A 21,616-nucleotide genomic window follows, 5' to 3' on the forward strand; every position below is an offset into this window, starting at 1 on the left:
GAACATTCGCAGTCATCGAGTGTGGTGTATTCATGTTTACCTACGCGCGCTGACACCATGCTTGTTAATGTAGTTAGTAAGGGAATGTTTACACGGGGGCGTCCTACTCTGGTGGCTGCTGCATATGACGTGGCCGCTCAAGCCCTGTCTTGAATACAATCTGTGATGCAGACAGTGTAGGCATCTAGGCGCACCGAGGGCCGATAGCTTCGTGTGCGCTATAGCACCCATGCGCTTGCGTGTCACCCGCATTCACGAAGTGAAATGTCACTGTAACTTTTTTGTTTCCTCCTCTTGTTTTCACCTCTGCACACAGGAAATGTGCACCACAGGCCTCCAGTAGGGTGTCTCTATGCGCGCACCCCCGGACTGGTAGTGGAGGCGGTCACTCAGTATGTTTGTCTTAACCAAAGAGAACGTCTGAGGCAGTTCGTCTTAAGCGGATTTTTTTGCATTCAGTCTATGGAAAACCAAACAAACATTCCCATGCTGTTTGTTGTATGGGAGAATTCAGCGTTCGTCTTAACGATAGATCACTGTACATGGTACTCTTTTATTAACTATGCAGCCGACGTGAACTGTTGTTGTCGTCAGCCTTGAAGTGCCATGACCAAGTGTACTCGCTTGGCCACCAACGCACAGCCCTGGCCATGCCAGAGATGAATTGAGAATGTGGAACACCCGTAGACTGGTTGCGCCACCTGATACTCGGACGTTAAAAAAAAATTTCTATGGTAGGCTTTGTTTTTAAACAACAGGTGGCATGACAAAACTTACTGAGTGTCAGTGTTGCTCATGTCTCTTACTTTCCAACACTGCATATCGGCATATTTTGAATGATGTAGAAATTCAAGAACTTCTGTTGATGCAGAAATAGAAGGGTCTCTTATGAACTCTGATTCAGAACACGTTAATGTTTATTACGCAATGTCTTCAAGGAACAGTGACAGCAATGAAGAAGCTACTTGCTGCCCGAGTAGCATTAATGAATATAATAAATTACTACAAGTCATAATCTTTTTTCCTTGAATGTCCAGATTTATTTTATAAATGTTCAGCAACATATCACCAATGAATAGCATTTGAATTTAAAGCCTGCTAATGCGCTACTTGGAAAGAAATTGAAATTGTTGCACTTGGAAAAACACTCGGCACCCAAAGGGTTAAATGTAGTAACTCATTGACCCAAATTCCCTTTAGTACTAAAGGAGCCTTCAGTCTCACCTGTAGTATGCTGACCATGCTTGCCAGTGACTTGAGGAAATGCCTGCCCTTATCAGTTTCCGGGCTACGGAAAACTGCACAGTCAAAACGTGGTATTGTTGCAAGAGAAACTGTGCAAGCACAACTGTGATTTTAAAGCAATGTCATTGTCACCACCAGGGTTTCATTGTATACTCTGGCAGTTTGAGGGAAAACTACAGTGGCTTCCGTTAATAAGTGGCGCGAACAGAACACACAAACATGCTGGAAAAATAGAGCAATGTGATGACATGCTAACTATATTAATCATCCATACTACTACACAACCCTGTGGGCATGGTATATTAGGCCTATTGTATTAACTATCAAATAATTGTAGCACAGCTTCAACTTTAAGGCAGCACATAACATGAATCATAAATGTTAATATTGATAGAGCATTCTTTCAAAAATTTATGTGCATTTCTACAATACAAAGAGGTTGATTACTAGTAGTCAAACTGAAGGTGAAACTAGGTAGTTCTATTTCTCAGTTTTGCACTTGAAGTCCCACCAATGTAACAGATCTCACTGCATTTTTACGTTCTACTTTGTCCATTATTTCTGAGAGTCTGCAAGGTAGCCAGGAAGAATGTACACCTAATTTCAGATGCAGTTATTCTTTCCTGCAGGTAAATGATTGGCAGCCCTGAACAAATGCTGTTAGAGGGTCCCTGAAACGGTTTTTGATGTACACCTAGACACCGAAAGTATCTCTCAAGGAATACTTTTTTACAAGAATTTCATGTCAGCGCCCTACGATTACACAGGTACGAGTGCTTAATTATTACCCTCCCTTCAAGCCGCGGCATTCCCCCTCATATATTACATCGTACAGACATCACTATGTTCCACCACCTTTATGCGGTGACACAAGTGTTGTCTACTTTCGGCTGAGTTAAACTGAATGGGTTTCCATGTCTCCTTTCTATGCAGTTTTTCTTGTTAAGCGTGGGCTACATCGAGCAAAACTTAGACAAACTTCACGCGGCAGCATTACACACTCTGGTTTGTGCTGCATGAGGTGAAAAGAGACAGCTGCTACCGCATTGCTGCAAGCGTATATAGATGTACAAACTACAAAAGTAGCTGTATCCACTATTTCAATTTGATAATTGCCTTATGACATGTACACATCTAACAATATATTATTTTACGATTACTCGTAAGATTTATTTGTAGTTGTTACTTAAATTGAGTGGTGCTTTAACTTGTGAATGTGGTGAAATGGCTACATAATGTTTCCTTTACTCTAGAATAAAAAAAAGAAGAAAAAGTTACACTGACATAAGGAATCGAACCCACAACTTCTGCATGGGAAGCGAAGACGGTACCACTACACCAGTCAAGATGGCGGCTCACTGATGGAAGTTTTGACACATTGTAAGGCATGTTTAATTGCTTTCACAAATTTTTTTTTCTGTATTTCAGCTTGTTAGGGCATTTTCTGCTACCATTCTGGGCAGATTATGTACAAAACCTACACTCTGACAAATGCTGAACCTATGGTTACAGCTAAAATCGCCTTTCTTTTCAAAACTGCGGGTAATCGCTGTGTTGATCAAGGAAGTAGGTGTTGACATTGACATGCAGCACCCGTGCAATCTACAGCATGTAGTCACTGCAGTTTATTCCCTGCACACACCTACAATCCAAGATGAGCATAATAGAGCACTGGTACATTTCATGTTCCTGCCATCAAAGAAGACATCGCTGCTCCTATTCTCATGTGAGAACCCCCTCTGCATCCTATCGAGCTGTAGTAGACGATCCGCATTCTCAGGCGGAAGTATGCCATTGGTTTGAAGAAACATCTACATTTATTGTATATGTGTACTTATTTTTAAGGGTACACAAGTTACTATCTATAGGTATGCTATTCAAAGTAAGCTTAATGCAGCGGCATGCTTCAAGCATTTCCAATCACGTAACATGGGTAGTTGATCGTATCACTTGCCTGAGTGATAAGTGGAGCGCGAAGTCACCTCTCGCTCAAACGCTCTCTTTTCAACAGAAGCCTGTTCCTCACTCTCTTCTGGACGCTTTATTTCATAATAAAGCAGACTCCCACATGTAGCTGCTATTGGTAGCTGTAGTCAGCTTTGTAGTGTAGATACTGCCGCCACCGCGGGGTGCCGCCACAAGTCCAGTGACGAAGTGCACTGCAGCTCGCTGAGGACCACCGGATTTGGCTTATGTTTAGCATGTCGTAGGCACCAAAATCGGAAGTTGTAGTGTCTATGTTAACATCCAAAATGAAATTTGAACTGCATGCCATGGTGACATTTAGAAGGTGGAGCGTTGTGGGCACGCTCCATTCTGTCGTAGCCTTTCCAGTGCAAGGCATTGAAGAAGGAACGGGAACACAGCGGAGGCTCTGTTTGATTGCCATTAACTTTGCTACTGCTGAACGCATTGAAGTACTCTTGGCAGCAAAGTATTTCTGAAATAGCCTATTTTCATTTCAAATGCCTTTCTACACTTCAATAAAAGTGGTTCAGGGCCCTTTAAGGGTTCAGGATTTCAGGAATAAAAAAGTAATTCAGGGTTAGGGCCCCTTGCTAACCAGAATGACTTACCCTGCCGATTCAGTAAGCTTGTACACCATTGGCAAAATCATTTCAGGGTCCTTTTAATGTGCTTGAGACCATGTAGAGCTGGTGTGGGAATGTTCAGGTGTCTTCGCTAGTCATCTTTAATCTTTAAGTCCTTCCTGGCTTACCAAGCTTTCAGCTTAACGATAATGATGTATACATGTGCATATTTGGCATTCTTGTGTGTCACATACCAACCTAACTTAATATTTAAGGCACAAGGCACCGTTGCAAGGGAATGAAGCAATTCAGGCGGTCAAGCAACTCACCATCATTGAGTGCCATCCGCAAGTGGCTCTGAAAGTAGTCTATCTGGCGATGCTTTCCCTCGCTGGCCATGGCCTTCAATATCTCCGGATTCAAAAGCACTGTCATCAGGTCAAGGGGATGCCTCTTGGGGACCAGAAACACACATTCTGTGAGCAGATCAAGAGTTAACTTTTTTTTTTCATGGTGACACGACAACTGAAAGCCTTAAACAATGTGAAGCTTGCAATTAGAATGAGCGAAGCTTTCATGTCCATTCTGCTGCCACAGCTTGCCAGCATAACCTCAGCTGTAGTCCAGGTTGGTATGATATCGAAAGTTATGTTCACCGAGTGGAACTGCTCTCCACACAATCCAATCAATGCCACAAAGATACGTTTTGAATGACGCAAAAAAGTTTTGCTTTAAAATCACATGGATGTGAAGTGACAACCTAAATTACAAAAGCTTTGTAGATAGCTGCCACATTCTCTTTTTTGTGAAATTGCTTAAGCATCGCATCCAAAATATCGAGCAAGATCCAGTATGGTGCCTGAAATTTAGGTCACCGTTACGAATTGATTCAACAGAGGTCGTACAAGTCAGTTTTACCACAGAACATTTATATAGTTTTATGGAGTAGGTAGCGGTGCCACAGGCAAGTGCAAGCAACTGAGAAAAATCGGTTGGCTACTTAAATTTGAAACCTTTTGCAGGAGCTTTGCAATCCTCAAAAACACATTTATCTATAGTAAAAGTAGTCTGTTAGTTTCAATCTTTAAGCTGCTTTCGTTGGGAATTTGTCCCTTTCTTCAGCAAGTCAAGGACAGTTTCTTTCGACTTCAAAATCGTAGTAGCAATGACATAAGGAAATTGCACTTGCAGCGAAAAACTTCATCAAATCCCGAATTTCGTTTAAGCAGTAAAAATGAATTAACGAATTCCCAGAACATTCCTCATGGATATCTTGACAGTAATCACTTATAAACAAATCGCAAGGAGGTTGTGCCATAATAGTGTGGTTATGAGTGCCAGCACATGCAGTGCAGATCGCGTCGAGTGCAATGCATTGGCATGGCTCACGGCACCCAAGTTAGCATGTCGCGTTGCGCAGTGCCGTAAATCTTGGCCGTCATGGACGACCGTGCTTAGTGCCCACAGAAGTCATCAGATGGCAACCTCAAACAAAAACAGAAGTGCAAAAAGATATATATTCGCAGTGCTTGAACTCTGGGAGGGGACTGGGAGAGCCTACGCCACTCCCTCTCCATAATTTAAGTCATCCCCCCCCCACTGGAAAGTCAAATGTGTTTATTTATTTATTTATTTGTTTACTTATTTATTTATTCAAAACACTCACAGGCTCCAAATACGAGTATTGTGTGAGGGGGGCATGTACAAAAAATGAAGGATACAAGAAAAGCAGCTCATGCATCATTATACAATGAGTAACAGTTTCACAGGACGCAGAGAAGTAATAAAGTTATAAATATAAGGCCAGAAGAATATTGCACAGTATATGCAATCTCTGAAGGAACACTGAAATGGCGGCCAGAAGGGTGACTAACAAAGTACAAGGCAGTGAAACAGCTAAGAAAACCAGAGCAGTACTTGGTCTTTGAAGGCTGCAGAGTCATGAATGGCAACGATGCAATCAGGAAGATCATTCCAGTAGCTTATGGCACGTGGAAGCGCTGATGAATTAAAAGCCGTGGTTTGGCAAAATATGCACCTAAAGGTGTGGCTATTACAAAGACGACGGGATGTACGATGTGGTTCGGTAAGGGGAAGGGTAGTAGGATGCTGACTATGAATTATTTTGTGGAAGAGACAAAGCAAAGCTACCTTCTTTCACAGCTCTAGTGTTGGGAGTGATAGCGAGAACTTCAGGTTAGTAACACTAGTCTGTTGGTCATGTTTCCTGGTTATAAAATGTACCGCGCGGTTCTGAATTCGTTCAAGTGATTGTATTAGATAAGCCTGATGCGGTGACCATATGGGCGAGGCGGATTCAAGTTGAGGACGAACAAAAGTCTGATAGGCTAGTTTTCGAGTGGGTAATGGGGCATCTCGAAGATTACGTTTCAGATAGCCAAGAGTGCACGATGCTTTGGCGGTAATGTTATTATTGTGAGTCTTTCAGCAAAGATTTACAGTGAGATACACGCCAAGGTACTTGTATGAAGTCACATGTGCACAAGGTTTAGAATTTAGTGAGTATGGGAAGGCTGAAGGCATCTTTTTGCGGGTAAAAGTCGCAGTTCTGCATTTGTCAGGATTCAGCGTCATTTGCCGCGATGTGCACCAGTTAGTGATTTGATCTAAGTCGTTCTGAAGTTCAAGGTGTTCAGAGGGTGAGCTAATTTTCCTATATATTATGCAGTCGTCTGCGAAAAGTCTAATGGTTGAAGTAGTGTTAGACGGCAGGTCATTGATGTAGATTAAAAACAGTAATGGACCCAAGAAGCTGCCTTGGGGAACACCGGAGGAGACGTCAGTTAAATCGGATGAATATCCGTCGACGACGGTGAACTGCTTACGAAATGACAGGAAATTATGCAGCCGTGAGATTGTTGAAGAATGTAAGTGCAACAACGATAGTTTAGCTATTGGGCGGGAGTGTGGAACGCGATCAAATGCCTTGGAGTAGACAAGAAAAATGCAGTCAGTCAGGAAACCTTCATCCATGTTAGAAAAAAGTTCGCTGGTGAATTCTATTACCTGTGTGTCACACGAATATCCTTTCCTAAATCCATGCTGGTTTGGGAAAAAGAAGTTACTGCATTCAGGTTAGAGATATAGGGTGATAGTTACTGACATGATTTCTATCACCGGCTTTAAAAATGGGAATAACTTTAGTGATTTTCCAATTATCAGGTATTTCCCCGGTAGACAATGATTGCTCGAATATGTTACAAAGGATAATGCTGGAATGATTTACTGTGTTCTTAAGGATTTTAGCATTAATGCCGTCAATGCCACAGCAAGTTGATAACTTGAGGTTAATTAAAGATGCAATTCCAGCAGCAGTCACGTTTATAGGTTCCGTGTACTGATAGTGGACATCGGTTAGCTGTGGGATACTGGAATGGTCTTCTTGAATAAAGACAGATATAAAGAAAGTGTCAAAAACAAACGGGCACTCTTGTTCCCTTATGGGTGTCCCGATGTCGTCTTGTGAGATATGAGCATCCTTGTTTTACGGTGATATGGTCTTCCAGAATTTTGATGAGTTATTCTTGATAAGAGATTGAAGATCACATGAATAGAACGCGTGTTTAGCTTTGCGTACAGCTTAACAGTATTTTTGATCAGCTGCTTTGTGGGTAAGCCATGATTGTGGGGTTCTTAACGGTTTTGCTTTCCTAAATAAACGTTTCTTTTTGTTCTTTAGCGTGCGCAAAGACCTGTGAAACCAAGGCTTTGATATATTAACCCGGAAGGAAATTTGCGGTATGTAAGAGTGAACAAGCTCAGTTAATATTCCTTTAAATAAACTACAGTTTTCATTGACCGGTCTGCCAGAAAAAGTAGGAATATATGTGTGGCAAAAGTTTTCTAAACCGAGGTTGATGGCATCGTAGTCTCTTTTTTTATAATCTAAGATTTGTTTGGGCCTTGTGGTACGCTGATAAAAAGACGTATTTGTGAATTCGAGAAGCAGACGGTCACTAAATCCTTCATTAACCCTTTCGCTGTCACGGACGTACCGGTACGTCATCGCGCTTCCCCCCCACAGTGTCACTGACGTACCGGTACGTTCTCTATCGCGCGTTCAAAATTTCGCGCCTGAGCGCAACGCTGGCGCTCCTGGACGTGGCCACGCCATCTGTTGACTCTTCCTACAAGTTCGTATTTTCGCCCCGACCTATGTTAATACATGTATTGAAGAGTACGGTGCGACTGCCACGCCCCCCTCTCTTTTTGCCGAGTGGCGTGGTGGCTCCGCGTTCGCTGGATCATGCGTCGCGCGCGTGTGGTTATGGGTTCAAGGGTTGTTCTGCCATCTCCGCCGGTTTGAAGGTTTTTATTTTTCTTCTGTTGGCGCGTCTGCTACGGCGCGTCAAGTTCAGGCGCACGCGTCGCCGTTGCCTCTTCGAAAAGAGTGACTCGATTGCTGCTTTCGCTCTCTCGCCGCACCCTCGCTTCCGACTTGCAGCAGTAAACGTAAAGCCCTTCGAACTTTGTTTTAGCCTTTTTCCATCTCCCTCTTCTTGATCATGCAACGTCCCATTTATCTCCGTTGCGCGGGCGACTGAAAGCGCATCCTCCCTGCGCGCGGTTACTTTCAGATAGCTGAGCGGCGCGAGACCTTCGTCTGTTCATTGGAGCGGTGGCTCTTACGATTCAGAATACGAGCCGAGCTCGGATTTGGACTCGGACAGCGTCTTACGCGACGAAGAGATGAGTTCCGCATCATCAGATTCGGATGTTGAACGGATGTTATAGCCAGGCTGATGATGATGATGTTTACTAATAAAAGCTGCAGAACATTGAAATGTGCATATTGCATGGGCTATGTTATTTGTTTACCAATCATAATAAAAAATAAATTGCTATGTTCATTCCCTGTTATGCTCGTTCCCTGAAACCAAGCCGACATTGGGGGTGCGTCACGGCCAGAAAGGTCCGACAGCGAAAAGGCTAAAAGACACTGGGCTGATAAACTCGGGAGCAGTCGTAAGGATCAAATCAAAGATGTTTTCACCATAGGTAGGTTGTTTTAATATCTGGACAAATGAGAAATCTAGACTAAGCTCTATGAATTCATTAGAGTCAGTAGAACGGGATGTTAGGTTTTTCCAGTCGATGTCAGGATAGTTGAAGTTGTCCAAAAGGAAGATATGAGCTGTTTGGAATTTCCGTTTAATTGCACTGAGGTTATCGGTCAAGTCTGAAATGAACGAGCTCGTATGATCTGGCGCTTTGTAACATACCCCAAGCAGGCACTTGTGCGCCTGTGAAGGAAGACAAATCCACAAGATTTCTAGTGGGGAGGAAACATTATTTTGTGATCAGCATCGTCTGAGTTAAGCCAAGTTTCTGTTAATAAGATGTCAGAACCATTGCTTTCTAAGTGAGAGCACAGAGCTGTAGCACTGTGGCACGGTTTCGACAAGCACTGGAAGTGATGTTACCAGTAGTACGTTGTGCAGGGCAATTCTAACTTTTCAATTCCTCAATTATCGATTTAATCATGATCATGTACTTTGCCATCCATTTGCATTTTTCTCACCACCTCCCTTAATGCTTTCCTAGATTTCGGGCCCAATCTCTTTATTAACATAATTGGAATACTATCCGGACCTGCCGATGTGCTACTTGGTACATCCCACTCTCTTTGTCCAAGCAAAAGCAGTGGATTGACCGGGATGTCCCTCTCTGACATACTGCACGTACCATTTCTCTGTTCTGCAAATTTTTCCCGTGTCATGGTTCCTATATGCTCCATTGCCTCATCTCCTAACCGAGCACCTTGAGCTGTAACTATATACTGCACCTCTGCTCTAGGCTTGATCTATTACCCAAGGAGTTCAGATGTTGCCAGAATTTCCTAGCTGTTTATCTTTTTTATTGCTTACTTCTGACAGCCATTGGGACCCTTCTGTCTTGATTTTCTCGTTGATCAAATAGGATGCTTCCCTTCTGCCTTTTATGTAGTTTACCCATTTTCTCTCTACTTCTGCTTCGGGTTCTCCCTTACTTTTGGAATAGCAGTATTCCCTGGAGGCTTCCTGACGTTTCTTTATGGCTTTCTTAGCAGCCCATGTTCCTACAGCGCCATCTCATGCTATCTACATGAAGCGTCTCAACGAAGAGCGCTTCGTGGTCATACTGCCCCTATTCTAGTACACTGCACCAATACGGCCGACACGACGCAGGTCAAAGTGGCGACCTCGCTTCTGTGCGGTTGGCTACTGGCACGGCTAGTAGTAGCTGCGACACTGACTTGTCTAGATGGTGCTAGCTATGCACCATATTTAGCAGTTTCAATGAAAAGCTGGCGCGTTTTTAAAAATCCTCGAATCTAAGCCAACCCTAGAGTTCAGAATATGATTATTTGAAAAAAACTATTGGCCTAGATTCGAATAAATACGGTATCATCGACGTGGCATGAAATCGTATCTTTTATTGCCGACTCTCAAATTCAACAAAGTGATTTTTTTCTTCTTCAAGCTTCCTTTTTACGACTGCACAATAATTCAGAAAATTTTGCAGCCCCTTCAATGTAAGAATATTCATTGACAACCACTTATTTGCATAAAAGATCAAACTTCAATTGAACAAAATTCTGATATAATGAAGCAAATTGCAGATTTTACAGACTTAGTTATGTATTTAGCTTTAATTGTAATTTCAAAATTGAGATGTTGTGATATCCAGAATCAGCTGCAAAAGCTTTTCAAGAATAGAGGTGAAAACACGGGTTGGAACCATGGCTGAAAAAACTTTTTGAACTAACCAATATTTTGAGATATCAGAATTAAATTTATTGAAGGTTTACTGTACCAGTACATGTTAATGTCAAATGCATTTCCTGATATTGATAAAGAAGTGTTGCAGGGCCTCTTTAAAGATTGTTTTATGGAAGTGTAGAAGTGTTCACAGTAGGACATTTTTCCACAATTGAATGAAGCAAACTGGTGTGGAAATAATGTGAGACCTGACCCTGCACAACGTCAGAGCTTGCACACATACAGGCAAAGGTGAGACATAGCCTACCACTACCCCCTCTCTCAACCCCTGTTGTTATGAGCAGCAGTAGGAACCTAGATGAAGACACTGTTGATGCATGTTACAATGCATGCTGTTTACAAGTACTCTTGCAATCTACACTACAAGCAAAAAAAGAAGCAAGAACAATTTTTGACATAGAAATTTACAGGCAACCATAGGAGCAAATCAACATCATCAAATAAGCTGAAAGGCCAAATAAACAAATGCTAAACTTGCAGAATATTACTTTTCAAGTGATTAACAGTGGTCAAATGAGAAATGTTGCTGGAACATTTTTTGCTTTAGAAATATTTATTCCCTTCAAGGTTACATAGGTATTTATGAACTTCTGTCTTTCTTAGAATAACTTTTAAATTAAGCTGCACCAGGACCATAAATCATGACGGAGCTGTATTTCTCTTAAGTCACAATATGGGAGGAGACACACCCTATATGCAGAAACAAGAAAGCTGCGTTTTTTTTTTCGAGTGCAGCTGTTTAAGATGCGAGGGAAAAAAACAAAGAGAGGAGGGGGGTACTTCACTGGTATCACTAAAAACCGCTCATTGAGTAGAATGCAATATCTTAGTAGAAGCATACCTCGAAGGCTTCCAGCAGGTGCTTACTGCTGGTGTTGATGCCAATACACCGCACTCCTAGCTCCTGCAAGAACAACGAGACAAAATAACTTACACTGCCTGTCTATTCTCCGTTTTCATCCCACAGAAAGAATGCCTCGCAAAGCAAGCCTGTCCACATAATGAATTACCGTAATAACCCACGTATAACACGAGGTTTTTTTTTACTATTATTAGCGTCCCACATTTTCGCCTCGTACTATATGTGGATCCGAACAAAAATTTCAGTCAGAAATTTGGGCTAGAAGTTTTGGTTTTGTTATTGCTGCGTGGCTATGGCTTGACTTCGTTATTGCTGCGCTGCTACGGCTTGGCTTCCTTATTGCTGCATGGCTACAGCTTGGTTTCGTTTTTGCTGCGTCACTATAGCATTGTTTCTTTATTATTGAGTTTGCACCTTGGCAGCACACACGCAAACCACGCTTTGCGAAGTGCATCTTGTTTATCATGGCGTTGACAGAAGGAAGCCCTTTTCGTGTGCAGCAGAACGCGAAGAAGCTTTCGCGGCCTGAAGAGTGAGACATTCCCGGAAATCGAACTCGCCCTGACGGAGTTCATACGCCAACAGCGAGCTGCATATGAAGCTGTGAGTGTGGAGCTTATGCAGGCAAAAGCTAAGGAGCTTGCAAGAAAGGCTACCGAGCTCCGCCTTCAAAGCGAGCAAGCACTGGGTTTACCGCTACATCCCTGATGAAGGCATCATAAGAAGCGAACAAACAAATACACCAAGGTCAACGCAGAGGAAATTACTTGTACTTACTAATTGAATTAAAGAAATGATAAATCAATGGAAGTGAAAGTGGTTGAAAAAACAACTTGCCAAAGGTGGGGAACGATCCCCCGTCTTTGTATTACGCATGCAATTCTCTACCAACTGAGCTACCGCGGTGCCGTTTTCCCATCCAGTTTCTAGGATATTTATGTGTTACTATTAGGTAGAATTACTGAGAGTGTTAGCCAGCACCACAACTCACAAACCTTGGCGGTGGTTGTGAAACATCCCTTCTGCCGCAGGCGTCGTGAGTATGTGATCTTTTTTGGTGAAGGCAACTGGTCAATAAACTCACACGTGCTATCTGAAGGCATCAATGTTGCCGGACTCGAGAACCCCGTTATGTAATGAATGACAAGAAAGGTGGTTAACCAAGGGGCCCAATTTTTATTAATCGTATTATAAGTCAATAAACAAAAACACCAAGGACAGCACAGGGGAAATTACTTGTACTTACTAATTGAATTAAAGAAATGATAAATTAATGGAAATAGAAGTGAATAAAGAAACAACTTGCCGCAGGAGGGGAACGATCACACGTCTTCGCATTACGCATGTGAGCTCAATTGGTAGAGCATGACAGGCATAATGCAAAGATGTGGTAATGTTCCCCACCTGCGGCAAGTTGTTTTCTCATCCACTTTCAATTCCATTAATTTATCATTATTTTAAAGGGACCCTGAAACGATTTTGACGATTTTCTACAAACGTACTGAGTCGTTAGAGTAGGTCCTTCTGATCATTAATTGACACATCTAAGTGCTCCGCGCAAAGCGTGTAATTTATTATAAGGTTTTAAAAATGCACATCGCTGCTGATCGGAGCACGCTGCTCGGCGGAATTTTAAGCCGCCCCGACCCATATGACGAAAATCACCCATATGACGTCAGTGGGGCGAGCTATCCGATTGGCTGACCAGGGCGCGTGATCAATAATTTTTCCAACTTTATGGTAAACAAATGATCTTCGTAATAGTTGGAATGTTAGTTAATTTGTTTTTATAAACAGAAAGTAACATAAAGAGAATGCACAAGAACGATTTTTCACTACAATTAAGCACTTCCGGCACACAGCAAGTGTCGTCTGCTTGTGTTACAACGTACTCCATTTTGACGAGAGCTCCGCGGTCAGAGTCGGTCTCAGTCTTTTCGCGAGCACCATGATTCAACTTTGTTGCTTTGTGGACTGCAAACGCAGCGACTGGCAATATGTCAAGCTGCGAGATCCTGTCCCTCTGCAAGGCAGCATACGAGCGAGCTGGCTGCTGCGCATCGGACTGCCGCTATCCGATCGGTGCCAGGGTTTGCGCGTTTGTGGCCGTCACTTTACACTGGAAGATTACGAACGCAATAGCGTTTCGCGAGTCCGGTATTAGGGCAAATGCAAGCGCAAGGGGACAGGGTCTGGCCGCTTGACTGTGCCGTAACGGGATGAGCCATGGTATGAGCAGAATCGCAAATGCGAATGGTCTGCACGGTGCAGCCACCTGGTGGCACAGAGCTCAACCATACACAGTAGCAGTAACGAACTGTATTCTTCTTTGGCTGCTGGTGTGTATTTTTCGCAGGAGTGTAATCATCAACACTTTGTTTCTATAAATGTTTAAAATCTTTGACACTTGCTTAGAGCAATATTAGCGCTTTGTTTAACGGCTAGCGGAGAGGTTTCACGCTGGCGGAGGCGGGCTCCAAAACAACCGGAAGTGGACGATGTGACGTCGCATCGTGACGCGAAACCAGTGAAGGCGGAGCTTAGCCCCGATCGCTCGGCGAACGAGTTGAGGAGGAAAAGCATGACTAGGGAGGAGGGTAACTTCTAATCGCTTGTAGCTCCATTAATACGTAACGCTTCACTTAAATTGTGGTGTGAATGTTCTACTTAAGCTGTACCCTACGCGTCTACAAAATTTGTCGGAACCGTTTCAGGGGCCCTTTAATTCAATTAGTAAGTACAACTTCCCCTGTGTTGTCCTTGGCGTCTGTTTGTTGGCTTCTAATGATATAATTAATAAATATCTGGCCCCTCGGCTAATCCCCTTTCTTCTCGTCCCAAGTGAAGGGTCACGTACGGGTGCACAATCGTCCAATCTTCATGCAAACAGGTCAACGGCATTGATTACCTTGCCCCGCCCGTCCTGCCACCGCTAATGGCCGCCTTTAGCAGACACTAATCTTGAAGGGGTGCCACAAGTGCAACCCTTAAAAAAAATAGAAAAAAATAACAAAGGAGCCATGGAAGGGCACTACTGTTCACGCTGCCCCAGTAGACAGTAAACATTATGTTAGGGAGTTATGGGGAAGGTGGACATTGTGGTCTTTATGCTCCATTATTATTAAGTCCTTTTCAAACATTTTTGTGGGAGTACATTTGAATGCATAGCACTCACTACAATATGTTCTAAATTTTGGGAAACAATAAAAAAAGGTGATGCAGGATCCCTGTGAGCTTGCTCTGCAAGGTACCTCACTGCCGTAGAAACAAACATTTTTTTAGGGCAACATTGGCTCACCAAAATAGTGAAAAAGAAGGATACTATACAAGTGAGTTGTAACAATCTGAAAGAAATATTGAAACTGCTTTTTCTGCACAAGTTCGCACAAATCGCAAATCACTGTCAGTGAATACTTCAGACAACAAAGATGAATAACCTTTGCCACTTTTCAATTTCTGTGAAACAGATAAGCATTCACGAAAACTAGGGGTGTGTGAATACACATTATTCGATTTAGAATTGAATAGCAAACGTCCGAATAATTCGATTTGCGAGTTCAATATTTACTATTCGACTTTCTATTCTTCAAATGTCCAATAAAAGACTCAGCCGTGCTTGATGCTTTGACGTGCACATCTTTTCCATGACACACACTCTTTATCAGTACAAGGTTCATCTATATCGACAATACCATTTGAAATGATTAACGCAATGCAGACAGAGGGTACTACAAGAGCATTGCACGTGGAAAGTGCGAGTGCATGTACGAAGATTGGTTCGATTAGCCACCATAAGGCACGTAGATTGTACCTCATACGCCGCTGTGGTGTGCGAAGTGCACGAATATAGTGTCGTGGAAGGATAAGAAAAGAAGAGAATGACAAAGGGTGTATGTCTGGGGGCAAATCCAGTACTGAATGGAAGACGACGACATCGAGGAGCATTATGCACATGAACGCAGGGTGCAAAAAAGATAAAAAGGAAAATGACCCAATAGGGAAACTGCAGGGTTCCCAGGGGGCGAATCAGCAAAAGGCGAATTCGCCAGATTGGCAGGAAAACGAGGTGTGCTGGTGGAAGAGGGGGAGAGTTTGAGAAAGCAATGCAAGGGTGAAGATTGTCCACCAGGCCCGGAGCTGAAGACAGACCGCCGTATTTCCGGACCCGTGCCTTCAGGGCATCACATGACCAAGGCCTCCTGCCCTCCCATTCCAAGGCGTCACTACTCCTCCCAAGCATGGATGGCTACCTATGGCCGGCAAACTTCTGCACCCGCTCGCAGAGAGTGAGCAGTAGAGCTATGGGTCGGAGTTGGCACGCAGCTGCCCAGCTGAGACGCTGCCTCTATCTGCCTGGGCCACCAAGCTGCCCGTGTCCCCTCTCCAAGCTGGAGCTGTGCTCTGGTCGTTGGCTCATCGGTCAACTACATCGATATTGTGGTGAGACCAATGCCACTACCTTCGCCGCCTCATTTCCGCCTGTCTGGGTCGAACTGTTGCGTGCACTCACACTCATAATCTGCCCCTAACTCGAGTGCTGTGGCTACTCTTATAGTTCTTACTGTATTTTATTTCTGGTCATGAGTTTTTCATTGAGTGGTTATATTATGTGTTTATTTATGTGTTATTTATCTTTTTATGTTTATTGTGGTTATTTTATGTGTTTATTTTCGTTCGTTGCATTAAAGTGTCGTGCGCGTTTTGTAAGAAATGGCTTTGTCCTCAATTGAGTTCTCCGAGGCGAAGCGCCTCGGAGAACCGTCTGCAACAATTAAAGAAAAAGAGCCTGCATCACAGGCACTTAAAGGCCGTCAGTCTAACCAGGCCATATGCATGATCTCACAGCCGATCACCGATGAGCCACCTGTTGGAATGTATTAGCAACAAGCTTTCCGCAATGGCTTGTTACCCATTACCACACTGGCCAACGGCCAATTTTCACTACAGCAACACCATTTGCCACATTGTCTAGCCCATTAGGCGTAATCAGAGCGGCACATCGTCAAGTGTCGGCGACTAAAGTTACGGTTTCACACTGATTTAATGCAAATCTATTCGCAGCTGTCACACAGCACTTAGAAAGCCAATAAACCGCCTCACCGACGAAAGCGAGTGTGTGGGGGGACCGTTGTTCACAGCCGCCATCTTTGCAGAAACAATGTATGACCGCCCCTCGGCAACCCGTAACAAGACTAGCATTGGATACACTATGTGGGCTAGAAAATGTCATATGACTAGCGCACTCACCTCCCGGCTGCAGACGCCGTTTACACGGACGGTATATGAGAGAGAGACAATTTATTTGAAAGAAGGCAGAGAGGTCGGCCTGAGCTAACTAACGCGCTCTAGCCTGCTGCTCTACATAGGGGGACGGGGAACGAGGACATAATGGTGTGATGAGGGATGATGACGACATAGAAAGAGGGATGTACAATGGTGCATCCTCTTTCATGAAGCCACTATTAGGTTCCATATCTAGTCTGCAGTCACCAATTCAAGTGAACCTAAAGATAAAAGGCACTAAGACGAAGCTAGTGTGTGGGCCTCCCTTGCGTGAGCAGCACAAGCACCAAACAAAAGCTTTACAGCAGGTAAAGAGCTGCGATAAGCAGCTCCAGCATGGCAAGCACCTGCAGGGCACTTTTAGTGGCCGGGTTTCGGACACCACCAAGAATCATGCACATTAACAGTATATGGATGCAAACAGAACGAAGGGGGGCGGGGTGTTGCGTGTATTTGCCGTGGTCCTCTTGATTCGAGAACATATAACAGGCAGCAAATGATGCCGAACATGAAAGTGTAAATGCGCTGCTCTTAACCATTGGTGCTGACCGCAGTCAACCGATGCTATGCCAATGACTGCGTGATGCGGTGCCGAGTCACGTGATGCATGGCCCCTGCTTTTATCTGTCTTTCAGATTGGCCTTAACAAGCTGATGATAGCCCAATGAAAGCACCCGCGATAAAGATGAAAAAACCTTTGTTTTCTGGAAGAAAACTGAAAAGCAAAACTTTTTAAGATATCAAAGATTGCCATTAAGCCCAGTTATGGCTTAATATTAATATGAAAACCTCACTGGTATTCAGGGCAACATATCCCTCTATTTCTTTAGCTTCAGAAGAAAAAAAGCCCTTGATTCTATTTGACAGGCATTCTATTGATAAAAAAAGTATTTTTCCAAACCATCAGATATGAACTGAGTTGTTATCAGTACTGGCATGCTAATTTGGTGTTCCCTTTAACAAGAGTAAACAATACCTTACATCTCCATTCCTAGATACCTAAGTTCCTGATAGCTAGCAACATTCTTGTCACATAATCTGAGTAAACTCCTGAGCATGTGCAGCACAGTGTTTTCTTGCACAAAATTTGTAAGCATAAAGCTTTGTGTATCATTTTCTTATGCTTAATATTTGATTCCATATTTGGCTATCCTTTCTTGATTCGATTCAATATTTGATTTGAAATCTACTATTCGGTATTTGCACACCCCTTACAGAAACCTAAAATCAGAGTGAACTCTCAGCATTTACACTCCGCAAACTAAGTAATATCGTTCAAGAGAGCTGAACGCTTATTACTGCAACGTATCTTTTTTTTTTATACTTTTTTTCCCCACAGATGCATGTAAATCTATCTGTGCAATTTTTTCGTGAATTTGCATAGTCCATAATGCATGACTAAACGCGACAAGTCAATTTAACTGCCCTGTTCAGGTCTACACGTAAAACTATGCCTCATGGCATCGTCAAACAAACCGCAAATCAAGCAGAAAGTTCATGCAGCAGGATGGACAATGAAAAAAAAAATAAAAATAAACAGAAGCGTAAATGTTAAACCTTCGCACGGTAGGGATGCCTGACTCTTCCAAACAGCTCCTCTTGCAGCTTATGCATGTGTGCTTCCCATTGTGACCCAACAGCATCCAGCTTCTGAACAGAGAAAAGCAAATATGCAAGGCAGGTCATTGTATCTCGTCTCAGCTGAGGCAGTAAACACACCAGCGCCAGCACAAACTGAAACTCAAATAGGAAAAAATAAATTAACATACTACACTTTTTGTATGCAGCACTTCAAACCATAAGTTTTCAGCCATATGAAAGCCTAATTCTTGCTGCGAAATACACCTCTCAGGGGTTTCACCCCTTTTATTGTTAACTTGAGAGCTACAAAACAACCTATTTTGTCATAAAACTACAAAAAATGCATTTGGCCAATACTTCAGTCACACAGGAACCCCATTTCTGAGGTGTAAAAAAAGGCAGCAGCTGTATCGGAGACTCATGGTTTTAGTGCTTAAAACAGAAGCCAGCAAGCACCATCTCAAACCAAGATCCTGGTTCTGAAATTAAGGCAGTCACAGGTAGTTCTTTAACAAAAATGAGCTCTTGTGCAGCAATCTTGGCCAGCTACTCAGTTCCTAGACTGACTTTCAAGAAGCAATGCAGGAATAATTTGTAGAAGAACAGGCATCAGGTGCAGCCATTGCAAGATGGCTGCATGCATGCAAGTGCCCACCCAGCAGTAAACTATGCTAGTGGGACCCCAGCATTACTTCTTTAGTGAAATGCAACAAAATATACAAGTCACTATCTGCAGACCTCGAGAATGGCTGACAAACTTCACAGCCATATATCAAGATCACGAAACGTCACACTCATCATCACAGTCCCAAAAGTAAACAAACGTGAAATTAGATTTTTAAACATGTTTTCTGTGCACCAGATAGAAACGCAAGTTTAAACGTTCTTAGCTACACAAGAAATGGTACATCTCCTGAACTCTGCCTCCCTGCAATGTGGTGGAAATTCCAGGCGTGCCATTCGCACAGTATGTTTACATCAACCCCCATTCGGCGTATACTATTTTTGTTTCCGCACACATACAGCCACCCCTATCGAAGGGTTAACAAAGGTACTAGCAGAAAAATGCAAAGTATATTACTCAGGAAAACGTATGAACGTGAAGTGCACGTTCACATGAAGTACATGAATGTGCATCATAATGTGAATGAAGTGCACGATTTAAGTGCATGTTGAATTATCGAGGGGTATCAAGAAAACATTGAACAAGTGCTTACTTCGGCAACATGCTTTTATTTGTTGAATGAATGAACAAATCTTGTTTATATTTTGTACAAAAGCAATGTTGAAGCTGAAATTCTCATCTCGTGACTGATTGGCTCTTGCAGTGCAGCAGTGGCATGTGCCTTCACCCGAGACACGCTTATCACTAAGGTGCGCTCATCGCAATCAGTTTTTCGCCAGCGAGCTGTTCACCAACAGATTGTCCGTTAATCGCGATGTAGCCACAACCACTGCAGACGAAACACCGTTCGCTATCGACGCGATCATGGATGGCGGCTACGCAGTTATACGTGGTGTTATGCATGGCGGTGAATGGAAGAATAAAGGCTTTAAGGGCACAAATAAATAAGCACAGTGATTTAGCGTTCCTGTCATTAATGTACGATTTCCATTGATGACTATGCAATTCGGACTCCACTGCTTCGTTTCAGTTGGACGCTAGAGCCGTTATTGCTCTTTTGTGTTGCAAATTCGCAGTGCTTGCCGGCCAGACACGTCTATATTACAGTAAAACCTCGTTAAACCGTACCCTCTTAAACAGTAATTTCGTTTTAAAAGTAGTAAAGTCAGATCCCCAACTCAGCGGCCATTGAACATAATGTGTTTTGTATCTGCATAAACTGTACCAGCTTATTGTGTACGCATCAGTTAAAACGTAGTGTTTGAACTTTTCATCGCGCAAACACGGTGGTGCGTCGTTTCCATCGGTCAGCCCGGCAGAATAACAAGCCTCAGAGATCGGAACAACGGCCTCCAAGCGCCCTGTGCGTTTGAGCGTGAAGCCACATCAACATCATTTCGACGCCGTGCCAGAGAGCATTATGACGTCGTGCAAACAAGGACCCGCGTCATTCCGAAGCTGGGATATAAAAGACGCCAGGTGCCCAGCATAGAAAAATTAGACATCGTCCGTGCTGTCGAACGTGACACGAAGAAGTCGGCGCTGGCACGCGACAGGGATCTGCTGTTGACCACGGTGTGTGGCATTTGGAATGCAAAGTTGCTAGGCAGCACTGCTGCGACCGCGAAGACATGTCAGCTACGAGGTTCGACTTTTCACACTAGTTGCCTCTGTTGTTGCCGAAGTGTCGACTAGCGACAGTGATGAGGACGACACGGAAAGCGACAGCACAGGCGATTCAGCCCCGACAGGGGCATAAGCTGCACGTTACGTCAGCCTCATGAATGCAATCGTCGCGATGAGAACAGGAGCGTGATAACGTAACTCTATTCCAAACGAAAAGTATTCCAAACTCCGGCACCCGGCAATGAAAAAGGCGCCCCCGGGACTTCAGCAGCACTACTGCGCGCGTGCACGAAGAATACGTAACGCCAACGAGGAATCTGCCATGCGTGTGTTTGCCGAGAAGAGGGGGCTGGCTGAAAAGCTGGCACGCAGCTTCAGTAAGTTTGAGGCCGCTGTCGTCGTGCTAGGTCGCCACGGCATCAAACGAAAATAACACTTTTTTGTCGCGCGAAGTGAATCAATACTGCATGTTCTTTTTCCCCTTTCATCGCACTCCCTCTGAGTTCCATTCTCGACAGGTAAGTGGGCAATCTCATGATATTTCGTTTAAACAGTACTACTGTTTAGTACGTACTTTTTCCGAGCTCCGGCCAACTACGGTTTAACGAGGTTTCTCTGTAACAAGAGCTTGATAGCATTAAATAATGCATATACCTGCACGGACCTGAGGAATAGCCCGAGTTATCACATTTTATGAATTAATGAGGTTTTACTGCAATACATATGAACCTAAATTGCTGCACGGTGGGAGAAAGAGAAGTATAAGGAAAGGCAGGGGGTTTAATCACGTGGCTCCATGTGACACAGCTAAGAACAAGTGTTTGTGTAGTAAAACACAACAAAATAATACAAAAATTGGTAGTTTTGCCTAAGGACAAAACATTGAAAGTGAGAGCAAGGTTTAGTGTTGCATTTGAACTTCTCGAATTATGTTCTAACATTAAGCAAAGGCTAAACGATCAGTGTTTCCATTTTAGAGATGTTATCGCTAGATTTAGCAACTTCCTTGTCTGTTTAGCAACAGATTTTTCCATTTAGCCACTGGCAACCTTCTTTAGTGGTGTGACAGAACAAGTGGCAA

The 21,616-nt window shown here is 43.4% G+C and overlaps 1 protein-coding gene across 6 annotated transcripts in view; it reads right to left on the bottom strand.

The window, feature by feature from the left end:
- The window catches only part of LOC126536548 (centromere protein I-like), a 74,492-nt gene that overhangs the window by 29,119 nt on the left and 23,757 nt on the right, over positions 1 to 21,616 (bottom strand). For all 6 annotated transcript variants that reach the window (XM_055074081.1, XM_055074080.1, XM_055074082.2 and 3 more), the window contains 4 exons: positions 18,261 to 18,353; positions 11,400 to 11,462; positions 4,106 to 4,229; positions 1,225 to 1,298 (listed from right to left, as the gene is read on the bottom strand). In XM_055074081.1, coding sequence (XP_054930056.1) covers positions 1,225 to 1,298; positions 4,106 to 4,229; positions 11,400 to 11,462; positions 18,261 to 18,353 — 354 coding nt within the window. The remainder of the gene's footprint in view (positions 1 to 1,224; positions 1,299 to 4,105; positions 4,230 to 11,399; positions 11,463 to 18,260; positions 18,354 to 21,616) is intronic.

This window comes from Dermacentor andersoni, chromosome 4 (assembly GCF_023375885.2).
Source record: "Dermacentor andersoni chromosome 4, qqDerAnde1_hic_scaffold, whole genome shotgun sequence".
Classification (NCBI taxonomy): domain Eukaryota; kingdom Metazoa; phylum Arthropoda; class Arachnida; order Ixodida; family Ixodidae; genus Dermacentor; species Dermacentor andersoni.